Genomic DNA, 27813 nt, shown 5'->3' with positions numbered 1-27813 from the left:
TCCGTCGGATGATATTTATTGATAGGTATTATCAACTCGCGTTACAAAGGAAAGGCAAAAGAAACTCCATCGAGGGAGAGAAGATGAAGTAGGAAAAAGATGTCAAGTCAAATATAAACGCTACGCCGCACTTTTCAAACTGCTGCTGACAAAGTCCTGGTTTTTGATCCAGTACGTACTACACCACCCAAATCATTTCTATCGGAAATCATACACAATGTCAATAAATCGTCTTCTGGCAAACGTTAGTTTTGCTCGGCAGACGAATGGTTGGAGGTGAGTTTTTCCAGCATGGTCCTGGAGTACCGAAATCGATGGCCTAGCTCTCAGCTACATCCGTATGTCTCAATCACGCTCTGCTTGTACGTTATGAAGCTGTGTTCTCGGTAGATGCAAGTCGAGGCTCCCATCAGAGGATACAAAATCATTTTGGTGTGGTCCTGCATGATAGAAAATGCATTACAGCGCCCGAAAAATTGTGCACAATAGTCAGTGTTGATACTCAAGTAGAGGTAAGCTGGTTTATTTCTAATCTATTTAAGTGGAATCAGTAGATGCTCAAAGTAGTCAGTATGATGAGTAGAGAGGTGACCAATGATTCGAGTACTCCAATATAAATTGAGTATCAAGTGGTATGATTCGAGTGAGAGATGACTTCGGAGAATTGAAATGATACGTCCCTTGCCATTAAGATTTGATTTATTTACAGGAATTATAGTTTTGATTATATTTTATACAGCTTCTTTGAGGTACAGAACTTCAATATACAATTGAATAGTATATTCATATTGAAATGAACCCGAATATTTTCGGCTGACGCTCGTCAGGGGTAATCGTCAGCAACTAGTAGAGAATTCGGAAGAACAGCGTATATCAACAATCGTTACACAAAATATGACGTCACCAGCACGAAATGTCGAATACGAGAGCGTTCAATGTACTATTTTTTAGATCAGAGGTCTCAAACTCAAATGTGCTTGCGGGCCAGTTTTCCCGTTTTGACGACGCCGCGGGCCGCAGCATTTATAGGGGTATTCTATGTCTTTCCAAGTAGGCATTATTCGGCGGGAATGAATTGTACTATTGAAAGTAAGCCGATCAACCAGACTATCAGTAAACACACATCGTCAAAATGTGATTCACTCTTGTATAAATTTAGGCCTGGTAAGAAAAAAAAACATCACGTTTATAACTATTTGAATAGAATTGTTGTTGTACTTGATATATATTAATCATAACATATAGACATCATATAGGCGGACAAATGTATGATGCCATCATAAAAGCTATCGGGTTATAATTTTGCAGCTACTATGAATATTTTGAATATTTCAGATTGATAATAGAGACTGATCTGATATCAAAACATTTTTAGGTGGAGCATTGTAATTCCAATCCTGGATTCGAGTATACTTCTGATCAGTAGGCAATTAATTTCATGGCCAAATATCTTCAAATATAGGAGCAGAAACTATAAATATATTATTGAATGTGTCCTAGTGATTGAAATGTCAGAACGCCGAACGGCCCATTGTTGTTACATGGTTGGAGCGTACCACTACGGTACTCGGTACCTGTAAGTCGCCTTAATAACATGGTTCAGCGACTAAAGATGTAACTGACAGATTGCCAATGATTGCCATAACTAGGGCTGGGCACAATGATTCGAGTACTCGAATCTGAGTCGAGTATTAATTTTAATGATTCGAGTCGAGTAGTAAAATACGACTTTTTCGAGTACTGAAATTATAAGCTTCTCGCCACTGCAAGTTAATTTATCAACGAGAATTATAGTTTCGATACTAATTTTCACTGCTGAAGCCTTGAAACGTTGATTGGCGGTATCGTAGCATACGAAACGTATGGTACGAAGCTACGAAGGTTACTGGACGTAGCACATTTCCGAAGTCTTGATTATACCACAAAGTTGTCACCAAGTGGAATGAAATCGGTATGGTCGGAAAAATACCAAATTATCATTTATGAAATGGATAAAAGGCATTATATTCCTTGTGGGGGCATAAACGGTACATGACGTATTACATTCTTTTATGACGTCATAATGAGTGATACAATCAGTTGTCACAAAATGAATACTCACAGATATTTATAGGGGATTTCAAGGTTGGATTGGTATCGATCGATTTCTTGAGCCGAGCTGCCATTTCTGCCATAGGAAAGTCTGTTGATTGGCTTGTCACCTACAGGTTTCCGTGTATCATCTGTATTAGCAGCACCTGTCGAGTAAAATAATTAACTGATACAATTAATCCACAATAGCAATACATTTGTGTTGAGTTGGAAAAAAATCAATCCTTTGCAAGCGTGCATTAGGTTGAAATGTGGATTGGTCGGTTTTCTTCCTCCATATGACCACATAAAAAGTAGTACTTTACTCTCAGAATAAAACCAGTCAATCACTCGAATTTGTATAGCTAGTTGGCGACCTCCTGATGTGGTACAAATCATCATCGGCAATAAATCAACGATCAAGTTACAGTACAAAACTCTTGAATAAGGCCCCAAAAAGTAATTTTCACAAGTCACAATGAAGGGATTTGACAAGACTGTTGGAGGCGCGGAACTACATTATATGATTGAATCATGTATAGTTATTTAAATCAGGGTTGTGATGACTCGACTCGAGTCTGACTCGAGTCATTTTTTTATGACTCCTTTTAAATACCAAGTTCAATGTTGAGAAATAATGACGAAACCCAACTAGGTGTCCACTCCCAACCCATGTCCATTCTTGTCATAAATTTCCGGGGATATTTATTTGGGTGTGGCTCAAAATGCATTCTTAGTTTGGCTGTCAAAGTCGACGTTTGTGGCTGGACTCAAATCTACAATCTTGTTGGTTTTCAGAAATAGGTTTTCGAGTTGTCAAGACAAATTTCTCATTCAGTTCAACATGTAGGCAATATAGCTAAACTAATAATGTAGTTAGTTGAAGGTCAACTAACTATTGTTAACTTGACTAGTTCCAGTTCTAATTCTAGTTGCAGAGTTTCAAAAAATTTAGTTGCCAAACAGCTACAAAACATGTGCCAACGTTTGGCGTGAATCGCGATACCGGTGTTCTGTTGTTTGATGTTCTTGCAGCCATTGCTAGATCAGAGACATAACTCCTATAAGTGAGGGAGGCTGGGGGTGAATTTCTGGGGTCAAAATCAGTGCATTCAGAAGTCGAAATGCCGATTCTATCTCCAATATTTCTCAGCTCATTTACAATACAGTAATTTGCATTATACGTTATTAGTTAGTTGTATGTATGTTTGTTAGTTGCAGATTCTTAATGTTCGTTACGGTAATTATAGCTCTTATCGCGCGTTTTGAAAATAGAGTAGTTTGTACATATCTGGTTCCTGCAACGCTGCAAGCCATGTTACCTTGATATCTCTGTGAATGATCTTACAATCATGAAGGTAAACAACTCAAAGCACAATCTGGTCTATATAAGAACGAGTATCTGGTTCTGTGATGGCGCGCCTTCATTTGTTGAGTTCCATCAGCGACAAAAATCAACACTCATGGGATTGCTAGAATGCAAACAACTACAGTATTTGTCAGGCACATTCAAAGCTGCACTTCTCAACCTGTTTCGACAATTAGCGTATACTTTCAGTGTTGCACGAAAAAATAATCTCTCACTACTCAACTCGAATCATTATAGTACATACACGATTCAGTTCGAGTCCTGAAATCAGAGTGCCCAGCCCTTGACAAGTGATCAGAGTAATGTAACTAGAAAATTTTCGGACATTCCAAACTAGATAACAATTACAATTATAGCTACACATTTTCCTCAAATTAGAAAAGAATAACGGATTGGTGGTAGAGAACCTGAACACAGCGATTCGGTTTCAAATCTAACCTGTTTTATGTCCTTTATCATGCCGGTCGCTCTTGATAAGAGGAACGCGGTAAGTTTTCCGAGTCAATACACGTTACTGTGAATGCATAGTTGAAAGTTGTGAATTAGATTAGAATTGCTTAATTCATGAAAGCAACACAACAAAAATCAAGGTAACTTGACATCAGTTCTATATTCCCTGTCATAAAGTAACGGAATACAAAATGTATGTACACCAAGCTTTGCTAGTTACGTACTATAAAATTCTCCTGCAGCATTTTCAGGAAACCAGAAAATTAATCACAATAGAATTAAGAGCTTAGAAACATTCAACAAATTAGATTACAAGTAGATTACCAGTATTTGGTTCTAATTAGTATTATTAGACAACAATAATTGTCTAGTTGTTCAAGTCTGCTAGTAGGCCTAATGAACGTTACAGGGCTGATGAATTGTGACCTCCACCGTTTGGAGACATTACAGTTATATCATGGAAATACTTTTACCTTTCTTTTGTACAACTCGAGAGCGATGTAGACATAATCATTGTCTTGAAAAAATCCATGAAATCCAGCAACATGCTTGTGATTCAAACTGCGATGAAGATTAAATCTCTTGACACATTTTGTCTTTCTCATGCTCATTCACGAGCAGTGCCTGAAATACAGTTTTGTCCAAATTACCGAGCTCGATAGTAGACGGTCAAATAACCAACTGTTTTTGAGTACGGCTAGTTTTAGTTAGTTTTGAAAACTGAGTAGTTCTAGTTCTATTTCTAGTTTCTAGCATTCTGATGTACAGCAGTTTGCACAAGTCAGATGAAATTTGCATTGTATTCAGATACTGTTTTATATGCGGAATGAGTTTTGAACTAGGAAGAAGCTGAAATGTACAATCAGGAGATATTACCAGTTCACGAATGTTCACCTGTTATTTTAATAAGGTACCATGTAATGAGAGCACGACTGATTATATGGATTGGCCAAAAATGTCGAGTCTATCGTAGAGTTTGAAAGGTATTGCCCATTATAGGTAAAAATATCGACAATTTTCGTGACGTGACAACATGGTAGCGTGCAGTCAGAGGACTGAAATCTGCACTAACGTGGAATATTCTTATAACTTACAAGTGGTTAAAATAGTCGTCGTTCGAACTCGAGTATAGAAGTAATGTCGTAATTTCTACTCTATTATAAGCAGAAGTTGCGATTTACAAGGAAGGTAATCAAGTAAATATTATACGCCTAGTTTTGCATGAACACTGAACTGTTACATAGGAAGTACACAAGTCGTCTAAAATCATTTGAGTGACTTGAGTAAATAATGCAAGTATATGGCAAAACCTACTTGAGTACTCTGAGTAAGTATAAGTAGTATTGTTACTGACTGCCTCTGCTTACAAGCGTCCTTTGTTGTTTAATTCATGTCTTATCATAGTAACAGCCGCCAGTTGTTTGAATAAATGATCTGAAGGTTTGAAAATGTGCCTTAAGCTAGTTGCCATATTATTTCAATAACAGATGAATACGTCGGAGATATCAGTGAAAGTGGTACTTATCGCTATTATCTTAAAAATACGATATAGGTTGGGCTCATGTTATCATGAATGAGACTCGATTCAGAATCGAATCACTTAGGAACTCGATTTTGCAAAGACCTGCGAAAAAATCTTATTGATCAAACTCTGCAGAGGACTCCTTTGCTGTAGTTGGCTTTCTGAAAGTATGGGCAAGCAAGCTGTTCAAGCAGTTTGTGGGTAGCTTCTGTGGAATGAAGCCCTTGAAATATTCACTGGCCCGCACTTTCTTTACAGAGGATTGTTGAGATGGGTCGCTCGCCAACATTCTGGTGAAAATCACAAATAGTAATAAAATCACAGACATTAACTCACATTTTGTAAGATTGTTTGGTAACCAGGATTTATGGATTTAAAACTATCATATGAATCAAAATTTTAATTTCAAATAGGGAACTGTTTCCTTATTTGGATAGGAAGAGATTCAAGTATCATGATTGGAACCACACTGACCATTGAACTTGGCCCTCGATGAATTCATCCTTCGGTAAACTAGGTCTATAGTGAATTTGGTAATATAAATCATTATAAACGTTGTGAATTGCATTAGGGTAATTTGTTATTGGAGACAATGGTGAATTGGTGTTGGTGGACATGTCGTATGAATGCCATTATATTCAAGCTCCAAGGAAGTTTTGTTTTGCACACACTGTGGTAGATCCCGTGGAGACGTCGCACTTTCATGGAGGTGTGCCATGCTGAGGCAAGGTGAGTGTCTGATTAAAAGACTTCACCAAGTCGTTTCGGTCCCCTCCTATCTTGTGATGCATTGATTTGATAGAAATTTTAATAAATTGATGTCTGAAACATGGGTGGCCATACCAAACACGACTTTATCCGTATAATCCACCCATTTGCTAATCAAAATACTGGTAGTGGTACGGCTGCTGTGGCTCTTCCGCCTCATCTGTTGAAGTGAAAGCATTTTTGATATACATAAATTACACATTGGTCCAGTGCTAACAATCTTAATGACAATGTCATTTAAGAGCGAGAGCAGTTACTTGCATCTATGATATTAGAGGAAACCGATATGGACCGAGGATACCTAATAACTTTGAATTTCAACATTAGTTTTGACTTTTACTGACATTTGTAAACGGGAATATTCAATGGACTATTCTCTAATATCTGTCAACTTGATAAGAGAATGGAATTCCTAATCATTTTACCATTTGGTAAAATTTCAGACAATTCTGCAATTATACATCAGCCATCTTCATGCCACACAGTAAAGACTGTTCGTGAGGTTATCAGGGGTTAGCTCCAAGCGACGTCCATTGTTAATAATCACTTATATGTAGCATCTTGTCATTTCTGAATCAGGTGTTAGGTTTCTAGTCGAGATTCTCTCATTATCACGTCGTAACAGTATGGATGACGTGGAAAGTTTATGTATCTGCTTTTTATACGACCACATACAATATAACGCCATTTTACAGCACATTAAAATCACTGGTTTGTAGAAGTAGCTTACATTTCATATGGCAATTCAACTTAAAATCAAACCTTGTCAGTGGTTATAATATAGGCCTAAATACCAACTTATATTTACAGCAGACTTCTGCCTGGGATTGGCATCAATCAATTTCTTGAGCAGAGCTTGAAAGTCTGGTGATTGGTTGCTGCATATGATAGTCGCTCTGGCTTGTCACCAACAGGTTTGTGTCTCTGTAGTAGCGCGCCTGCAAAATGAAATACGAGGTACTTTAAAATATACAATAAACAGTATAGTAAAATATAAGAAATTCACAATGAAGGTAATTCCTATCAAACGAGTTCTTGCAAGCCTGGGCCGCTTGGTTTCTTACAAGATTGCTAGCGCCAGAGTTGCATAACTAGAGAATTTTCAGCTTTTTTTGCTTCGGTTAGAATTAAAAATATAGCTACACATTCATTTCAAAGATGGATTAGAATTTGACGATTTTGTGATAGCTACAAAGCTTTTTTCCAAACCAGAGCACATTTAGATTCGTAACTATGCAGCTTTTCCTAATTAGATTAGAATTGGAATGAGTGAGATCATGAAAATTTGGAAATTGAATCAATATAACTTCTTATCAGGTTAAAGTTGATTCTCGTATATGTGAGAATGGAAAATGTCGGTACTGCAAGTTTGGTTCATTTTGCATGATATGATACAGTTCTCTGGTAGCATTTTAAGGATAACCCAGAAATTAGATTAGGCTTGATATGAGAGCATAGCAACATGTCATAAATTAAATGAGAATCTGATTACCAACATTTCGCTCTTCTAAATAAACTTACACAACTACAATTACCTGATTGAACCAATTGGCTGATGCTTTAGAGATAAACAAATGGAGGTTAATTGAAAACCGATCCAGGAATTATGACACGACAGTCTCATGCATAAGTCACTTTGAGAGAGAGAGAAAATACCAAAAATTTACAAAGTAGCCTACTTTCGGGGACCACAAGATAACATCAATGAGTAGGGCTGGCCACAACTATCCACAACTTCAATTCGACTTCAATATCAAATGCAATGATTCTGCGCCAAGCAGTGAGAGCCGATTTTTCGAGTAAAAAGCTGATCAACATTCACTTTATTTCTACTTTCCGAGTTCGCATAAACTCAGTTAGCCATATCTTGGCATAAAAAAAGGCTGCTCTTATTCTAATGCTTATCTTATTCGGAAAAGAAGAAAATCTTTTATTTGTCCGACTTCGCTTATCGGTGAAGGTGCTATAGCTATCGATTTTATCGGTATTGGCTCAAAAATCCAATTTTGGTTAAGATCTAATCGTAAACTTGCTGTGGAATTGTAAAAACTCACCGGTGAAGATTGTCTCGCGTTGACATTTGTGATAGGCAAGCAGATGGTCTGTAGTTTTTGAGGTATGTAGAGGTATGTAGCTGGACGCAACTCGATTGCGCAGAAGGTCGTTGAGATGGGTCAATAGACAACATGCTGTGGACAAAAAAAATCATGGTAGGTTAGTGTTGGTATCGTGTCGCTATATTCGTATATCTACTGAAAATATACACTTGTTGTCAGTAACAGTTACGGTAATTTATCAATGAGAATTATAGTTTCAATGGCATTTCCACTGTGCAAGGCTGTAAACCTCGATAGGCGGTATTGCCTACATTGTGATCAAGCCACAGCATTGTCACAGAGTACAGTGAAATAGATATGGTCGAAAAATGACTAAATTATCTTTATAATGAGATGTAGTACCGGCATTATATTCACAGTGGCAGGGCTGTAATGGCTAGATTCATGACTCGAAACCAGTCCTTATTTTCTAGTGACACGACTCGAGTCAAATTGTGTATTGACTCAAACCAAGAGTATTACGGTTCGAGAGCACCCCTGTTTCAAACTCGAAACCCCACAAATTTGAGATGTCAATTCTATCCCCGATACAGCTCAGCTTATTTGTAAATTAGCAACCTAAAAATCATTAGCAAGTTGTGTATTACAGTAAGCTAGTAGCAGATTTTCAATGGTCGTTGGTTCTAGTGGAGAATTATGAAAAGTGAGCAGTTCTCATTCTTGTTGCGTATGTTGAAAATACAGTAGTTTGTACAAGATCACTTTAGAGAGCTTGTAGCGCAATCAATGATTTACGTTAGTGGTATATAAGGTGCATAGTTTTATCCCCAAATTGACAAACCAATAATCGGTCGGCTCTGGTACTGACATAATTTTCGAAGATTATTTACGAAAGCACGACTGCATACAATGTTACCTTGATATCTCTGTGAATGATTTTACAATCGTGACGATAAACAACACCAAGCAGAATCTGTTGCGTGTGATAACGAGTCTCTGGTTCTGTGATGACGCATCTTTTTTTGTGAACTTTCATCAGCGACTGACAACAAAAATAAAAGGTAATTGGATCGCTGGAATGTGAAAAACAATAATATTTGTTAGACACATCATCTAAATCAGTGGTTCGCAACCTTTCTGAGTTAGAGGGACAGTCAAATTTGAAGACAGTTTTTGCAGACCGGTGAACCTTCCAAACTTTATTTAATCCTTGCTTTTTGATACTGAACGTGAAATAAATCGGGCTGGCTAAAATAAAGTACCTGAGTGATTTGCTTCTGAATCGAGTAACGAGTTTGAGTCACTCATGTTAACTTCATAGCAACACCACAAAGAATATGATACCTATTCTAGTCATATTATAAAGATTATTTTGCACTTTTTTTACCATTACTATTTCATCACACTATGGGACAATGCTTTAGGTTGCTCACAACTTCACAGACATGTCATTTTCAGCAACGTGCATAGCTTTGTATTACATATTTCGTATACTGCGATACGACCAATCAAGGTTCACAACTTTTCACAGTAAGAAATATAATTCTCAATTGTTCAATTCAGCTCATGGTTAATATAATTTTTCCATTTTGAGACATGGAGCGTATATTGTCAGCACTCGAAACAGTCATTTCTTACTACTCGACTCAAATTATTTGAATTGATACTCGATTCAGATTTGAGTCATCAAATCATTGTGCCCAGCCCTAGTGATCACAGTTGTGTCACCAGAAAATTATCACATTATTCAAAGTAGATTAGAAATATATTGAACACCCATCCAAATTAGATTAGAATTTAATTACTCAGTTGGGAAAAGAAATCATCAAGTTCAGTTCATGTCAAATTGGATTTGATTATCATAAGCATGAGAATAGTTCACCAATCCTGACTCGTTTCACACTATATATAAAGAATTAGTTGATTAATTAGATTGGAATTACATTACAAGTACTTTGCCATATTTAGCCCAATACATTATAGAAAAACAATTATCTGGTTATCCAAGTCTGCTCGTAATGAACATGACAGATCTAATGCATTTTCGACTGGCGCCGTTAGAGGTACATTACGTTTATAATGAGGAAATACTTTTACCCTTCTTCTGCACTACTCAAGAACGACGTCGACAAAAACATCCTTGGGTAGAAAGTGCATTCCCTTACTAAGACGCTTGCTAAGAATGGAGAAAGAACGTTCAACAGCAGCAGTTGTTGGCTGCGTACACTGTTGGTGACACACCGTGTTGCTTCATTCTGAAAATGTAGTCTACATAACAATTTTTCATCATGCGCTCCTTAATATAAGAATGATGCAATGCCCAAGAAGTCTTTCTTCACTTAGGATATTGCGGTACCATGATCAAAACACCATGTTTACCTATTTGTTTTATTTGACCGTTAATAATTCACAATGTGCAAACGATTGGCCGTTTACAACGGTAGGCCTATAAAGTAGGCTACAAGTTGTAAAATATCAAATGTTAAGTTCACCAACAGTGCAAAATCTATGATACAAATGAACTGCATACGTCAAAAATTTTTCGACTTTGTGAACAATTTTGACAAATTTTGACATGTCGAAAAAAATCGCCTTATTACTGATTATTCATATCACGATTTACCTCAGTTTGCCTCCTTAGTGAACAGGGCTCATGAGTTCGTCGTAGCAGCTTCAAGGTTTCATCAAACAAAACAAGGTCAAGAGCAATGCGGTGCAGTGTTGTAGCAATATGAATTACAAATAATCTGAACGAAACAAAATCATATATAGGAACGAAATTGTTGACAACATGCAGCGAGTGCATCACAGAAATACACACAAAATTTATCGGGTATTCAATATATTTTAAAGCGAAACAGAATAAAAATAATATGTGATGCGGCTGACTGTTCATACGGTAATCATATATCACAAAGGATAGATATCAATGATGTGCTAATGACCTGTATCACAAATATACGGGGATCCATTTCACGTCGTCTTTGCATGGATGCTGGCATGCTGCTGGAATTAGGAGATACTACTAGTAAAAAGCTGACAGAACATCATATCAGACTATAAGGAGCTTATTGCAGCTCCATGATTATCCATAAATATGAACGGATTGAAAATGAGGAAGTGAAAATGTCGACAAATTGCCTGAAATGAATGACAGGAAGAAACACATATTTACAAAATGGCCACAACATTACAATTTGAAACGAAATCGAAAATAATATGCGCAGATTGCTAATTACCCGAGAATGTGACAAAGGATAATGCGCACAAAGCCTAAAATTTAGGTGACATAAACTATAGTATTAGCTCATCGCACTGTGATACAAAGATTTGAATATCCAAATCAAACATCGCTGACCAATATACCCCGCGCAAATTCCCACAAAGAAGTCTTCATTGAAACTGATTCAGGCAGTACCGTAATTTTCCATGTATAATGCGCAAAATTTTCCCGAATTTTTGGCCTAAAATCGGGAGTGCGTATTATGTATGGGTACAAAAAGCCTTGAAAATAATCTACCTCTAAACATAACTTGAAATCTCCCTTTCTTCATGTTTGTTTTAATCGCGCAACACATTCAGCCAACATACCCGGTAATTAGTATTATCAGTGGTACGCGCTGCCAATTAGCGAGAAGCCTGTTGCCGATTAGCGTCTGCGCTGTTCCGCTGTGCAACAGCAAGCGATCTCCTGGTGAGTTGGTTGCCGTTTGTACGCGAGCGAAATTAGGTCACCGGATTGCTGCACCCGCACGCAGCAATTCTCGCTAATTGATCGCGTCAACTACAGGCCTGAACAATCGCATTAACAGCACGCCATGTGCGCAAGACGTAACCGCTGGCCTACCCACTAGTCGCATCTCCAACAGGCCTAATGCGCACGACATAACCGTTTGCCTGAACAGTCGCATCTACAGTAGGCCTTGTGCGCAAGATATCGTCCTGGCCTGAACTATCGCTTCGCGGGCCTCGCAGGCATTGGCTGCTATCATCGTTAGAGACAATGCCGTTAAGTGTATAATGATTAGCGATGGTTATGTCATGATTGTTCAACAGTGACATCGCAAAACAGAATGACATCGAATACTAAAACATAACTATTCGTGTACTGCGAATGCAGGGTGCGTACTATACATGGGTACAGGCTTTTCCCCAGAATTTAAACGCCAGTTTAAGGGTGCGTATTATACATGGGGGCGCACTATATTCGGAAAATTACGGTAATTAAAATATGAAGCTAGGAGAAACATTTTGAAACTGAAAAAAATCAAATGAGAAAAACAACATATACAGAAATTTGTTGTGGCAGTAATAAATGGATATGTGCAAGAGTCTCAATAACAATAAGCCCATTTACATGGCCGTTTGGGTCAGCTTCGAAGCTGACTCGTCAATCCAACTCTCTCGTTTTTGAAAAAGAGAAAAAGGCAGACGGCTTCAATCCGTCTTGAGCTCAATCCGTTCCGCAGAGTCGCTTGGAGACGACTTGAACAGTACCGGTACTTGAAAACGAATCCAGACTACAGCAACATACCAACATTTCATGTTCATATTTCACGAGACCGGGACGTATTTCAACTGGGTGAATATGAAAGCTCTATCAGTACATGATACTGCTTTTATAATATGCACGTGGTCTTATTTGTTCAGCGTCACAACTTATGAAGCGAGTACAGCCAACAATATAACTTGCCCAACTCACTATCAGAAAGAATGTATACACGGTGTATTTGGTCATTCTAGAATTGTATTGAAGTATTTCTGGATCTCTCAACTGCCGTAGCATATTCCCGAGCTGAATCCCAAAGTGCTGTGTATCACTCGAGCTGCGATAAACATGACCATGTTGTACACTATGTAAACTCGATCAATTTGGCAAGCCGTCTCATGACGTCACTCCAAGACGACTTGGCTTCAAGACGACTTGACCATGTAAATGGGCTTACTGAGATACAAGTCCACCGCCATTTTTACACACACCCGACACATTAAACATTTAGCCGTAAAGGTGATTCAAAGATATATGTGTTGAGTACTCGTAGAGATTTGATCGCAATATTAAATCGTATTGTCAATACTCTTGATATGATAGCAGAGTGAATAGACGTCCACTCTAAGTAACAGCATATTTTGGTATTTCTGTCAATATCACTGCATCATGTTCGAGATCATCTTTGTGAGAAGAAAAAGACATGCGTTCCGCTATTCTCCTGTATGTGTATTTCCATCTCTTTCCAAGGCGCCAAGGTGGGTAAACGCTTTTCCGCATGTCTGCCATGCAAATTTTTGAGTCCCTAATGTGTATGTCCATGGTTTTTGTGGTCACCAAGCTGGGAAAAAACATTTCTGCCGATCTGACATGCATAGTTTTTGACTCCAGTATGTGTATTCTCATGCGTTTTCAAGTCACGAAGCCGGGTAAACGCTTTTCCGCATATCTGACATGCATAGTTTCCGACTCCAGTATGTGTATTTTCATGTTGTTTCAAGTTACCAAGACGGGTAAACGCTTTTCCGCAGATCTGACATGCATAGTTTTTGACTTCAGTATGAGTATTTCCATGTCTTTTTAAGTAACCAGGCAGGGTAAACGCTTTTCCGCAAATCTGACATGCATAGTTTTTGACTCCAGTATGTGCATCTCCATGTCTTTTTAAGTCACCAAGCCGGGCAAAAAGTTTTCCGCAGATCTGACATGCATAGTTTTTGACTCCAGTATGTGTATTTTCATGTCGTTTTAAGTTACCAAGATGGATAAACGCTTTTCCACAGATCTGACACTCATAGTTTTTGACTCCAGTATGTGTATTTCCATGATCTTTCAAGTGACCAAGCTGGGTAAACGCTTTTCCGCAGACCTGACATCCATAGTTTTTGACTCCAGTATGTGTATTCCCATGTCTTTTTAAGTCACCAAGCTGGGTAAACGCTTTTCCGCAGACCTGACATGCATAGTTTTTGACTCCAGCATGTGTATTCCCATGTCTTTTCAAGTCACCAAGCCGGGCAAAAACTTTGCCGCAGATCTGACACTTATAGTTTTTGATTCCAGTATGTGTATTCTCATGTGTCTTCAAGTGGCCGATCTGAGCAAACGCTTTTCCGCAGATCTCACATGCATAGTTTTTGACTCCAGTATGTGTATTTTCATGTCTTTTCAAGCCACGAAGCTGGGTAAACGCTTTTGTGCATATCTGACATGCATGGTTTTTGACTCCAGTATGTGTATTTTCATGTTGTTTTAAGTTACCAAGATGGATAAACGCTTTTCCACAGATCTGACAGTCATGGTTTTTGACTCCAGTATGTGTATTTTCATGTGTTTTCAAGTCTCCGATCCGAGCAAACGCTTTTCCGCAGATCTGACATGCATATCTTCCAGTATGTATATTTCCATGCATTTTCAGGTCGCCAACCCGCACAAACGACTTTCCACAGATGTCACAGTCGTGGTTTTTGACTCCAAGGTGAACAGTACGTGTATCCGCATGTCTTTTCAAGTGACCGATCGGATTATACCCTTTGCCAATGCCCTTGCGTTCATGATTTTTCAAATAAGTGTGCGATATTAAATGTTTTTTCAATAAAGTGATTGCAGCAAAGGTTTTTCCGCAGATCTCACATTCGGTATTTCTGTCTATATGGTGGAATCCCAAGTGAGCTTTCAATCCGTCCTTACAATGGATGTTCTTTCCACAGATCCAGCACATCTTCCTTGTCATTCTTCTGGATTATCTGTATATTACTTTACTTCTTCAAGCATCACACATCAAACGCTCTCTGCTTGAAAACGAGTATTCAACGATAGCTTGGAATGAGCTATTACATGGTAATATAATTCCTATATTATAGCAACCCGGTCTAAAATACAGGAGGTATTAGCAAAAACGGACCAGTGTAATAAATAGCAATACCCCATACGATAATCTGCAAGCCTTCAGCAAATCACAAATTTTGCATAATCACGAACACCAAAATCTATCACGTTACACAACTGATGAATTATTATAGAATACTGGTGCACCAAAATCAACTGTGCATAAACAACAGCGTCAAAATTACAAAAATATTACACTGGTCAACACATTTTTAGGCAGACAAACGTAAGAGTGGTTTTGGGGGTTCTGAAGGGCACTGATTCCAAATATGACCTTGGTTTTTTTCAAATTGGCTATTGTTGTGGAGATAACCCATGGGGCTATTTTGACCAAAATCTCCCATTTTCGCGGTAATGACCTGATATAAAATCGGCTCAGTCGTACTATCAAGTTTAGAAAATCAATTTACTTGTTATTTTTACACGCAGAAGACTATTTTAAATCACAATACAGCAACATCACTATATTTAGGGGTAATAGATTCATCATAGTTACAGATTTCCAAGGATATCATCATGTACATAAATAAACTCCAATCATGTACATAAGTATTCACCTATATACTCAAATAACGTGGCATTAATTCAATCAGTTTTACGTCAACCACCTATTCTAAATTTCAATTAATCAGTTGGAAGATAATATTACTGATATATTTCAAATCAAAATTGTTTTTTTGTAAGATTTTCGCCTGTAAGCTATTTCAATACAATATCCATTGTATAATACTATTTATTAACTCAAAGACTTTTCAGGTGCCTCTTTTCAAGAGTTAACGGCACACTAAAGGGATTTAAACAGATTTAAAACCAAAACCAAGAAGGCAAAGTATGACGCAACAATCAAAATCACAAACACTGAAATTTGCATTGTACTAATGGCAGAATAACAAAATATGAAGTATACGGACATACAGTACTATAGGGTTGCCAGTAAACTCGGCCCGCGGAAAATTCAGCCAGATAAATTCGGCCCATGACATCAGTAAATTCGGCCCTCCGAGAATACTGTATTAAAATGTATTACCAACCGTTAACATGAATTAATTACATAATTATATTATTATTAACTGATTTGGATGTCAGGGTATGCGTAGATCGCGTAATCACGGGAGATAGCGCGGATATTCACGGGGACCGAATTTACCGACGGCCGAATTCACTCGGTCAATTCGTTCCTCGGAGAATTTTTTATAATAAAACTATTAATGTGATGTAATTTCATAATTATATTATTATCAAGTGATTTGGAGAACAGGGTATGCGTATAAATATGTATATGTATATATATATGCCGATGTTTACGGGGCGGAATTTACCGACAGCCGAATTCAATCGGTATATTCGGCCCTCGGAGAACTTTGTGTGAAATTGTATTACGAACTAATTATGTGTATTAGATTACATAATTATAATATTATCAAGTGATTTCGAGGTTAGGGGTTAGGTTTAGGGTTAGGATTAGGGTTCAGGTTAGGTAATGGTATTGTAACTTTTATTGTTACTCTGGCCCTGGCCGAATTCACCGACGGTCGAAGTGACCGGGGGCCGAGTTTACTGGAAATCGTACTATAGTAGCAATGCAATTCGTAAATAAACAGTTACACGCACAAAACACATGCACTAATGAGAAATTTGTAGGTTATAGAGGAAATCTTTTTGTCTACATAGAATAGGTTTGTTCAACTGAATAATAGTAGACTCCAGCACTTTTAGATGAAACAAAGACCTACCACGCGCAATGACAGTGAACATATTGTCATCATAGTGCTGTGCACAGGCGAGATTTTCAATCAAATGCTGACCGATTGACGAAACATATGCTTGGTAACCGTCATAGCAGTCTATTTTGGCAGTCAATTCGCACTGACGTGTAAGCTCCGTGCGAGTATTTACGCATGCTTTTGACCGAATCAATTTTGGGATATGCTGCTTAATACGCTTAAACAATCTTTGAGATGTACGTCCTACCTACATACCTACTATCACAGTGGCACTTGTATTGGTAAACAACGAGCGTTATCTTAGCAGCATGGAAATATCAACCCAATTTTCAAATAGCAATAGCTCTCCTAATTAGATAGATACATGACAAGGAAGTGTTTGCATTTTCAGAAGAAAATTTAGCTCACAATGACTGATTGCTTTACTCACAACAAATAGAATCAGCTATATATGGTAGTGATAATATATCTATTAATATCAAGGAGTGTACGATTACTGTACTTGAAAAATGATCTTTCACTACTTGACTTCGAATCATTACCAAAATACCCGATTAGGATTCGGGTACTCGAACCATTGTACCCAGACACGCTAATGACATTTGTACAGTATAAATAAATGAATATATGAACCAACGATAAAAAGACAGTAATCAAACAGCTCTATGTTGGTGTATAATACAAATCACAATGTGACTTTACCCAAACAAAATGTGAGACGAACATCAATACTTCCTGACACCGGACTGAGATGCAAACTTTACGGAACAATAATTAATTCAGCGACTGCGACTAATTAGTGTTCCCTATGAACATACCGACACGTATGGTGTTTTGTGGGATTGAAAGACTTTTCACTATTTCAGCTATACTCACTACACCCGGACATTTCTCGCAGTTGACATGACAATTTCTGGCGTGTATCTCGTCGAGTGAGTGGCCGTTGGTGTGATCTTGAGAACAGACTCGGATAGCTACATTATTCTAGTTGACTAATTGGAGAAAAAAGCCGGTAATATAGTTCTTATCTAATTTGTAAAATATGTTTGTATCATCTTATTTTAATTCCCATCTAATGTCTGGTTTTCTTGAAAATACTACAGGAGAAATGTATCATGCGGAACGAGGCAAGCTTAGTGTACAGACGTTAGCCATTCTCGTGCCTGAACTCTTGATTTGGTATGAACTGAACTTGATTATGGTTGCAGTTTGATTCAATTCCATTAGGCTACTAATTTTTTTTCAAAGTCAGACATTCTAATTCTAGTCAAATTTGGATATAACTGTTAGTATATTTCTGATTTTAATCTCATTGGGAAAAGCCTTAAATTTTCTAGTCGTCGAAATCACGTTGTGAACATACAATGCACCTTTTCGAATTTCTTTAAAAACAATACAGCATTTCCGATTGCCACACAAGATTGTGATAGTAACACATATTTCGTGTAGCGAGTTACAAATTCAAAAGTCACTGTATTTTGGCCGGAAACACGGCAGACACCGATTAGTGATCAGGGAGAACACTTCTCAATGTCAGGGGCATACCGATGAATTGCTGAAGACTGTCAGTGAAATTATCATTTTTGTGACTTGACTCGTGACTTTTGACTGAAAATTTTCTTAATGGCAAACACAAATTGAGTTCAAAATAGCAGTGACTCGAAATGACTTTTGACTTGATCCCAATGCTATGTCGACAACTGATAGCAGGACTAACTATCAACACTCTGCCATACCCACACAAATTACAAAATAAACAAGCAAAATATGGTGGCCTACTGGTACGATAACATGAAAAACTATCTCTCAAATTACAAAATCCGATTGCACCGTGCATTGTATTCCAAAGGTCTTAAGATATCACTGCTCGAAAACATCACACAGAATCGGCTGATTGCGTCAAAAGTATATCAGGCCAGCATAAACAATAAATCGCTGTTATTTTATAATCGTGTTCATTGTAACTCTACAGAATGTGCCAGACTTGTACGAACAACCATCCTGGTTAGTTGACGGAAACTGATTTATGTTTTAGGCAGTTCTTATTCCAGTTCTAGTTGCGGCATTTCAAAGTGAGTAGTTCTAGTTGCGGATTTTGAAAAGCCAGTAAACAGACAGATGGCAATTTAACACTCATCACAGATAAATGAATATGAATGAAGATGATGATATAACCTGTAAAGACCGTATTACTCATCTAAACATAACAGTGGAGTGACACAGTGCACTCATGTTACCGTAATAGAAGAAACACAAATAAATAACAAGACAGCAGTCGTGTCAACGTGCTAGTCATAGCAATATAATGTTGACATCACTAATCAGAGGCAAAAGCATGGAACACTGTACCTGGCAGGAATTAAGATATTCAAGATATGGTATTTTTAATCCGTGCCCAGCCAGAACTTTGATAATATCATACTATCAGGAACAATGTTCCGAATTGTTGATCCCATATAGCATATTCAATTGACTGTTGATTCAATCTAGAGTTAATGCAGTGTACCGTACATAAACGCTGAGTCAGCTGACTAGATTACATTCTTGTGATGCAGTGGAATAACAGGCAAACAGGCACAGTACCAGATTGTCTTGGTACACGACTGGAAAGCACTGTATCACAATGCAAAACGTTCCACAACAAGCTATCAAGATCAGCCTGACTACTATTTACTGACAACTTCCCATAATACCCACATACCAATGTCTGTGCTAATTTCCAAACCTTGCCTACAGCCATTACTACACGCATCGAGCGCATTCGTCGGGCAACTCAAAATGGCGGAACGAGCGGACTGCGGAACTAGTGGAACTTGCGATACTAAACGGCGGACCAAGCAGAACTGCGGACCAAGCGGACCAAAACGAAATGGCTTAATACTAAACGGCGGACCACGGAACATGTAATACTAAACAGCGGACCGAGCGGGCGGACCATACCAAAATAGCTCAATCATAGTGTCCTATCTGGTGTCGACACAAGCAAATCGCACGGTTCAATGAAATTGTATCACGTCACAGTTTCCATTTGGGTACAGGCAATTTGACGGTGATTTTTGACCGACTTGGCCGAGCATTTAATTTGATGAATCGGGTTTCAATCGGAAGCTGACGCTGTACTGCTTGCGAAAATATAAATTTTATTCCACTCATGGCCCTGGAACCCCCACAATCTGCCCCAAATTATTCATTGTCGAGTAGATTGGCAGTGTGACGCAACAATGATGTCTGGCGAAACGAGAGACTAGCTCAAGAGCAAGGATGCGGCCGAGCGGCGAGAGTGGGATCAGCTGACGTCGCGGCAATAGCAATGTGCAACCGCGCCACAGAGAAACGCTGCGCTGTTGATACTTTTTCTCTGCGTTTCGGTACAATGTGAGCACACACCAGCCTTTCCTTGACTTGTAAGGGTAGAACTGGGTCCACGGAATGTATTAGGGCCCTACCAATATTCGCGCAATATCCTTCAGCTGATAGAGGTATGTAGGCTACGTCTAAGTAGTCTACATTGGATATGTCAGATTGTTATGATATGGATTGCCTTAGCCCGCTTGTTGCGTAGGGCTCCAGAGATGCGTGGCGCTGTTGATACTTTTTCTATGCGCTTCGCTAAAAGCGAGCACACACCAGCCTTTCCTTGACTTGTAATGGTAGAACTGGGTCCACAGAATGTATTTGGTCCCTACCAATTTTCGCGCAATCCTTCAGCTGTTAGAGATATTTCTAGTAAGAAAAATATACTTTCATGTAATAAGATTCACTCAAGACAGCAAATTTAGGTAAAATGTAAATATATCATATTGTAGTAATACAACTACAGTGTTGAGTTTTCACTCTAGTCCCCATAAGCACCACGTCGGTGACCTTGCCAAATGCCGAGAAGGCGAAAAAGTGCTTGTAATGTATGCTCATTAGGGCTGTTCAGAATTGATCGACTTTCAAAATGTCGTGGTTTTCAGTCCGATTCCCATGCCTTATACCATAAAAACATATTCTAGGTATTTTTTTCGTAATTCATCCCTTGCATCCGTGTGCTCATTGAGCTGGAAGAATATCGGCTAAAAATAGGGGATTCGCCCAAAATTTGACTGTCGCTATTCGGACTAGGCTAGTAAAACGTCATATATAAGCTGGTTTTATGTAGCTATTGCGGTTGGAGTGCTACATGACCTCACTATAGAAAGTATTGTCAGTTCAGGACACCATTTTCATGTCCCACACTGCCTTAGAACTCCTCACAACTGCCTAAGACTGATAGTCATTTTGTTGGATCACCTATCCTTGGGTCTTGGGTTTGGTTTATCACCCTTTGGGGGCCCAAGACCAACGTTTTTTGGGGGGGTGGGACTGACGAAGTGTTGTTACGGTCCTGATTGGAGTGAAGTCGAAAAAATCACTTTTTTTAGTCAAATCATGAAAATTTAGCTGTAAAAGTGTAATATCGAGTTCGAGCCGAAAAGTTGACCTTTTTTTATTAGTCAACTCGCCAGTGATACCAGTTTGTATGCCCATTTTTCGGTTCGCAATATTTGGGGGGCGATGATCGGCGTGGAGCTTCAAAAGGGGGCGATGAGTCGAAAAAGGTTTGGAACCACTGATATATACCATGTCTGTGGTGTGTTAGTAGAATACTGCATTGCAACCAGGACATCATGTCAGGGGAATTTTTGGGGTGTGTTCGTACTGTGGTACAACCCGGACATCATGTTTGAGGTGTGGTCGTACTGCATTGCAACCTGTCTGGGGTATGTTTGGGGGTGTTGGTACTACGTTGCCACACTTGAAGACACCCCATAGTTACCCTATACACCATGTCCTTATGTTCTGTTTGCTCCTTATTGCCAAAATGAAAGGCACCCTTTCAGAAATTAGGAGTATTGCGACATTTGCGAGTTGCGCCTGAGCCACGGTCCGCTGTTTACATTGTGGTCTTTGTAGTGGTTCGCTCGGTCCGCCGTTTAGTATTGCAAGTTCCGCTGTTTAGTATTGAGCTATTTTGTTACGGTCCGCTCGGTCCGCACTCCGCAGTTCCGCTCGGTCCGCCGTTTAGTATTGCAAGTTCCACTAGTTCCGCGGTCCGCTCGTTCCGCCGTTTAGTATTGAGCTTTTTTCTTATGGCCCGCTCGGTCCGCACTCCGCAGCTCCGCTTGGTCCATCGTTTAGTATTACATGTTCTGCTTTTCCGCGGTCCGCCGTTTAGAGTTGCCCCATTCGTATCGCTTTCGAAAGTGATGTTTGTCGACTGTCGAGCCGAGTTTATAACCAGGCCGTTTTACGCTTAGTGAATGGGTGTGATGGAGGTGTGTCTGTGCCCGGCAGTCAATTAGAAATACGGCGCTTTCGGAAGCTTTACCACCGTGCCTTGCTTCTTGGTTGCTCCATTGTTCAATTGTGGCATTATTAGCTAAGCTTTGGACTTTAGCACAGATGTTGTGGGAATTTGTCAGTCAGTACTGTAGTCAGGCTCATTCAGATAATTTAGTATGTGGTGTATTTTGCATTGGGATAATAGTGCTTTCCAGACATGTAGCCTACGTACTAATTAACTGAGCACGGGATTTTGAAAATACGCAACTTGAAGTGGAACTAGAATTACTGAGTCTCGATTAGAACTAGACTTTATTCAGTAAAATCCGTAATCAGTTGACCATCAACTAACTAGAATTGTAGTTCCTGCAATCTACAAGTCTTGAGCTTTATATAAAATTCAAGTGATCGTGATTTCAGAAGGTCGCCTATCAAACAGACGTATGGCTCACGGAGGCCTCACCCATATATACTTTTGCTGGAACCTGCCCATTTTTTGTGATAATCATATTCCGACATTGTCATCATAATCATTTATTAAAATACACCACAAATTTGCGATATACTGAAAAGATACGAGGGTGGCGGAACTACTATAGGAGCAATCCTTCAGTCAGACACCCACCTCGGCCTTTATCATGTAAATAAATGACATGTACAATGAACTTTAGGAAGGATATCCAATGATACCTTCAAAATATCATGTTAGATAAAACCTGATATTGTGTTGTGACAGACAGTTTGTATATTCTCGTAGTTGTAGCATATTTGCTGTTTGATTGTTTGCATTTTTATTATTATTTTCTCAATGACTGTGTAAAGTGTGCTAAAATCTTGAAGTTCAGTCTTACCATCCTTTGTAGCCAGTGCTGGGATCAAGTCAATATCTCCGAGCCTTTTCCTATTCATACCTACTTGATATCCATCACCAATCAGTGCTCCCCACAAATTAGTCGAAGTCATGGGGTATTTATAATTGGTTTAGGGCAGTCTTGGACAACCAGAGAACTTTCAGCTTTTCTAAATAGACTAGAATTGAATTATAGCTAAGCCGTCACATTTCTTTCCATATAAGATCAGAATTAGTATTTCTGAATTCGCAAAAACTTGAAAATTGAATCAAGTTAGTTCAGTTCATATAATTCAGAATTGATTCTCATGAGCATGTGAAGGCCGAATGTTTTTACAGCAAACTTGAATTGTGTCGCACTATACAGTTCTCCTGCAGTAATTTCGAAGAACCTTGAAATTAAGTCAAAAAAATGAGAGCATAGAAACATTTCACATATTCATTTAGAATTATAATTATAGCGAACAAATTAGATGAAAAATTAAATTACCGGCATTTCGCTCTAATGACTGTAATCAGACAGCTAGAATTATGTAGGGGTCCAGGTCTGCTTTAGCGATAGGGAGCTGCATTAGTCAAATGAGACCTGCCGAGGAAAATAATGAGCCCCCGTGTCGAAATGCAAATTTGGAATGATGTTCATCTCTCAGAAGGGGATATTTTTCAGTTTCGACTGGTGGCAAGGGATTCCAAGATATCTGGAGCAATGACAATCTTTACCTCGCACGGAAAAGCAGCTTTTCTTCGCCTCGCACGGCTACGCGCTTTCGTGACATAGTTGTTACGGATTTTGATACTTATTGAGATAAGTTTTGTTTTTACCGCGACGATATCCAGCTCACTTCTAGGTTGCGACTTGCTGGTCACAACACTAAACACTAGGGGAGTAGAGAGTGGGAAGAATTGCAGAACTTTCTGCCCCTTTCCAAGCTCGAATCTAACCCCTTTTAAAAGCCCCAATAAAGCCCGATATCGCCAAATTTCAATTTGCTACGAAGGACGTCGATCGAACGATGCGAGTACTGTAGTTCATTGTTTTCTCGTCGTGACCGCGAGAGTAATAAATTCAATCAGCTCATCCTCTTATATTCTGAGCGTATCGCACAAGCAATAATTACATTTGTCACGCGCTCGCCGAGTTGGTTTTATTATCAACAGTTTATTGTAAGGGAACATGTAGCCTATAACATGAAAGTAACACCTGATTGAAAGTATATTTCAAAGCAATCACACATCAATCCTTAATCTGCGAAAAGATTTGTAGACGAAATCCCTCAAAACATCCGACTTGGATATTTCGATGCCCCGATGTCAAAGCCACGCAGATGTCCGTCGATGAGGTCTCCACCTGATGACCAGATATGCCCCTGGCCTGATGTTAATCGCTAAGGTGCTTTGCCTAACTCAAAGAATGAAGAAGTAGCCTGCAAGCCCGGAGAAACAATACCTTCGATTAACATTTTATTTGTTGACGCCATTGATGTGCCGTGTGCACTCTCTTAACGACCTCAATCTTTAAAATTGACCATTTGTCATACTAGACTAGACTATACCATTCGTGATGGGTATCCCACCGGGACCCATTCAGCCACGAATAGCCGCACCGAAACTTGTTCGCGATTTCCTCACTTTGCGAATAAGTCATTATTCACATGCCGGTATAATTAGTATATGCCCCATGTTCGAAATCAATTGAATTAAAACGCCGAACAGACGTTACTCACAGGCGAACTGAATCACTTCAAAATTCGTCACAATATCTGTAGATTGTTAGTTATGAAATGGTGTTCTTGCATTGTTTCAAGGCCGATTACTTATTTGAATGCGAATGAGATCTGCTGCACTTGCGCTTTGCAACATGATCCCCGTTCAAGTTGTTGATTGCTAAGAATGCTAACTCGCATTGAGTAATTAGATTCGCCTATTAGTCAGGCTTTCCAAAGCTTTATTCAGTTCTGCCCCTTTTTTCTTGGCTGGCTACGAACCTGGTTACATGTATGTTGTATAATATGGTGTGCGTTGTTATTAGTTGACCTACATATATATTTGTTATAGTTGAGAACAGGGTGTGGTATTCCGGCTTTATTACCTAACTAAATTCAATGTAAGCATACACCCTAGATTTACTAGTCGCATAAAGCAAAACAAAACCCAATACAACTTCACCGCATCGCCAACAGCAGGGATCGAATCGAAATGTGTAGCCTGTACAATGTATAGTACAGTGTACATACATTGAGCTCGAACCCGATGTATGAGCATGAGCCCGTAGGCCTACCCAACAGACCACGGCCGCATCGTCTTTAGGACAACTCCCAACCCCAACATGTGGGAAGGAGACGTCAAAATCTATTTAAAAAAAGGATTAGACGTGCAGGATAGAGTGAGTGAGAGAGGGAGAAAGAGCTTTGGTGTCTGACATGCTGAGGTTAAGCCACTGTCCACTGATATCACAATAACGTCTATCAACTAACTCAGTGCTTTCAACCTGTGAGACGGTTCATACTTGTGCGAATGAAAAAAATTGCAGCGCGAATGATAAAGGTGGTGCGAACGGTGCGAATGAAAATCCCGGATGAGTGCGAATGAAAATCGTGGATGATAATTGTTAATTTTTCTGACCTGTAATAATTCAAATAAACCTTACAGGAAATTCAAGGGCAGTGTAACTTTTGTTGTTAAGACGCGACCGTAAAAACTTGTTTAACTTACGACGCACCATTAGTCGTAGCCGTAGTGCATTAATATCTTCGCACTACAATTATTACGTAACCAAAAGCCTGGTTTGGAAGATGGTGTAGTGGCAGACATATAGTATATCAGCCAGTCTGAGCCTCTGACAGGCTGGGAAAATGACGTTGAATTGACTTTCTGCTTACTTTGGCAAAATAATCATCATACTTCCGTGAGAAAGCGAGACTATGAGACTCATTCATTTCGAGGCCAAACCCTTCAACATGAAGACGGAAAGTTTTGGCCAACAAACGGCTGATAAAATGTGGTGCCAAACATAAGCGTCGACAAAACCTTGGCCAAAAATGACCGATACTGGATGGCCAAACCATTCGATATGGATATGCTCCATTGTCGGCACGGAATAGTCCCGTTATCGCAATCTGAGTAGAGGAGACAGTAGTAGGCCTACAACTGCGACAAAGGAATTTAATTTACCCTAATTTGAAATGGCGTGCGTCAGACATATTTTGTAGAGCTGTGTTGGATAGAATTGTGGTGTGCTCATTCTGTATGTCATGCATGTCCGTAAAATCATAGCAACTACTGTAATATTAAAAATGAATTCCTTTTCATGGGTGAGGCTCGGATCGTGAGATGCCACAAGAACTCAGATTTTGGCTGTAGTATTAAAACTGCTTTAACGCTATTGAAATGTCATGAATTCTCAGGTTAGATTGAGCTAAAGAGCAGAACACACAGTGTCGTAACTTAATTTCCTCTTACCACATACTTGCGAGACAGAAAATGGGAAATCGAAAAAGCAGTTGGAGCAACGTATCATAAAGTAGCGAACTCTAATGTGCCTACTCTCCGTGATCATTTGTCCCTTATTTTCCAAGACATAGGGCAAAAACCTCAACACAGACAGGTGGGGTTTCACCCTTTCGACACACTGGAGCCTCCTAGACCTTTTTGTCGGCTCTCAAAATAGATTTTTTTTCCAGCAAGCATTTTTCACTCGTGAAAAATACACTCTATGTTGGATAGGAGTGCAGAACAGACTTCGAGACCTGGCCCTCCCAGCACTAGTAAAATGGTTTTAGTAAAATAATTGAAATCAAAACGATTCGAGAATAGCAGCTTTTTCAACAGGGTTGTAATCAAGTCAAGGCTTCGAGTCACAAGTAAACCTCACTTTTATAGTTTTGACTTCGAGTCAAGTCGAGTCATTTTCAATTCACCACCGAGTCCAAGTCAGCGAGCATAGGTTCGAGTCCGAGTCAAAGTCATTGTGTTGACTGCTCGGTTTCCAGTTAAAGTCCTGTTAAACCCACTTGCTATATCTCTGTTTGGTGATATCAAATGGTTCGCATTCATAATATACTACACAATAGAAGAAATCCCAATAGTGTGGTTATTTTCTTTTCTTCGAAATTACATGGAAATATCAGTCTTGGCCGTATGAGTCTCGAGTCATACGCAATGACTCGAGTCCAAGTCGAGTCAACACACAGATTAACTCGATTCGAGTCATTTCTGTATTTGGATAAAATGACTCGAGTCCTCAGAAAATCGAGACACTTAATAGCTTAAGATACATAGTAGCCAATTTGTTGCAAATCAAAGCAAATAAATGTTGTATTTTCATCTTCTTTTTGTATAACAATAGTCGGTTAGTTTGTGCGAATAAAATTTATTTTACAAAAAAGTGCGAATGAAGCTCAAAAAGGTTGAGAAGCACTGCACTAGCTAAACCTTTTTTGGCTGTTTCCCATTTTCCGGTTTGAAAATGTTCTGTGGCCCACCTCATATCCTAGAGTCATAGTCCTGTTCAACGTGTGGTAATCGCCGCTGCCGATATGCCTATTTCTCTAAGATATGCGCAATTTCCTGTTAATGATCATATTCATATGCAGACCTACAAGCACGGGAAATCGCGCGAAGCGCTAAATAAATTTTCAAGTTGAGTAAATCTCCTCCAACAAACAAACAACCAGCCAACGAAATAATTTTGGGCCCGTTTGAGCTCCCCGCAATTGAGGGTTGTGGGTACGACAGTTACGGCTTTGGAAGATCGTATAACTCTTGTGTATATCCGCTGTTTCACTCATGTCGCGAAACCCAATGATCCAATCCCAACTAT

The 27813-nt window shown here is 39.1% G+C and overlaps 1 protein-coding gene across 6 annotated transcripts; it reads right to left on the bottom strand.

Annotated features, from left to right (window-relative positions):
• On the bottom strand, positions 1-19646 carry LOC145458417 (uncharacterized). 6 transcript variants are annotated; one of them, XM_080337197.1, is made up of 10 exons: positions 11182-19646; positions 10860-10983; positions 9153-10491; positions 8234-8368; positions 6978-7117; positions 6255-6339; positions 4363-4513; positions 3878-3953; positions 2102-2237; positions 1-440 (listed from the first exon to the last, which is right to left on the bottom strand). In XM_080337197.1, the coding sequence occupies exon 1, from the start codon at positions 14956-14958 to the stop codon at positions 13531-13533; it is 1428 nt and encodes a 475-aa protein (XP_080193323.1). In that variant the 5' UTR covers positions 14959-19646; the 3' UTR covers positions 1-440; positions 2102-2237; positions 3878-3953; positions 4363-4513; positions 6255-6339; positions 6978-7117; positions 8234-8368; positions 9153-10491; positions 10860-10983; positions 11182-13530. The 6 variants fall into 6 exon arrangements, with proteins under 6 accessions (XP_080193323.1, XP_080193173.1, XP_080193250.1 ...); XM_080337047.1 differs by having other exon boundaries at positions 6255-7117; XM_080337124.1 differs by having other exon boundaries at positions 4363-6339.
• Between the last annotated feature and the right edge of the window lie 8167 nt (positions 19647-27813).

This window comes from Botryllus schlosseri, chromosome 1 (genome assembly GCF_051294905.1).
Source record: "Botryllus schlosseri isolate E-star chromosome 1, Bs_hap1, whole genome shotgun sequence".
NCBI lineage: Eukaryota > Metazoa > Chordata > Ascidiacea > Stolidobranchia > Styelidae > Botryllus > Botryllus schlosseri.
Note: the sequence above shows the minus strand (reverse complement) of the source record. Positions and strands in the feature narration are given on the sequence as shown.

Coding starts and splice junctions, on each gene's coding strand:
- LOC145458417 (XM_080336817.1), bottom strand. CDS start 14,958: ATGACAAGGAAGATGTGCTGGATCTGTGGAAAGAACATCCATTGTAAG.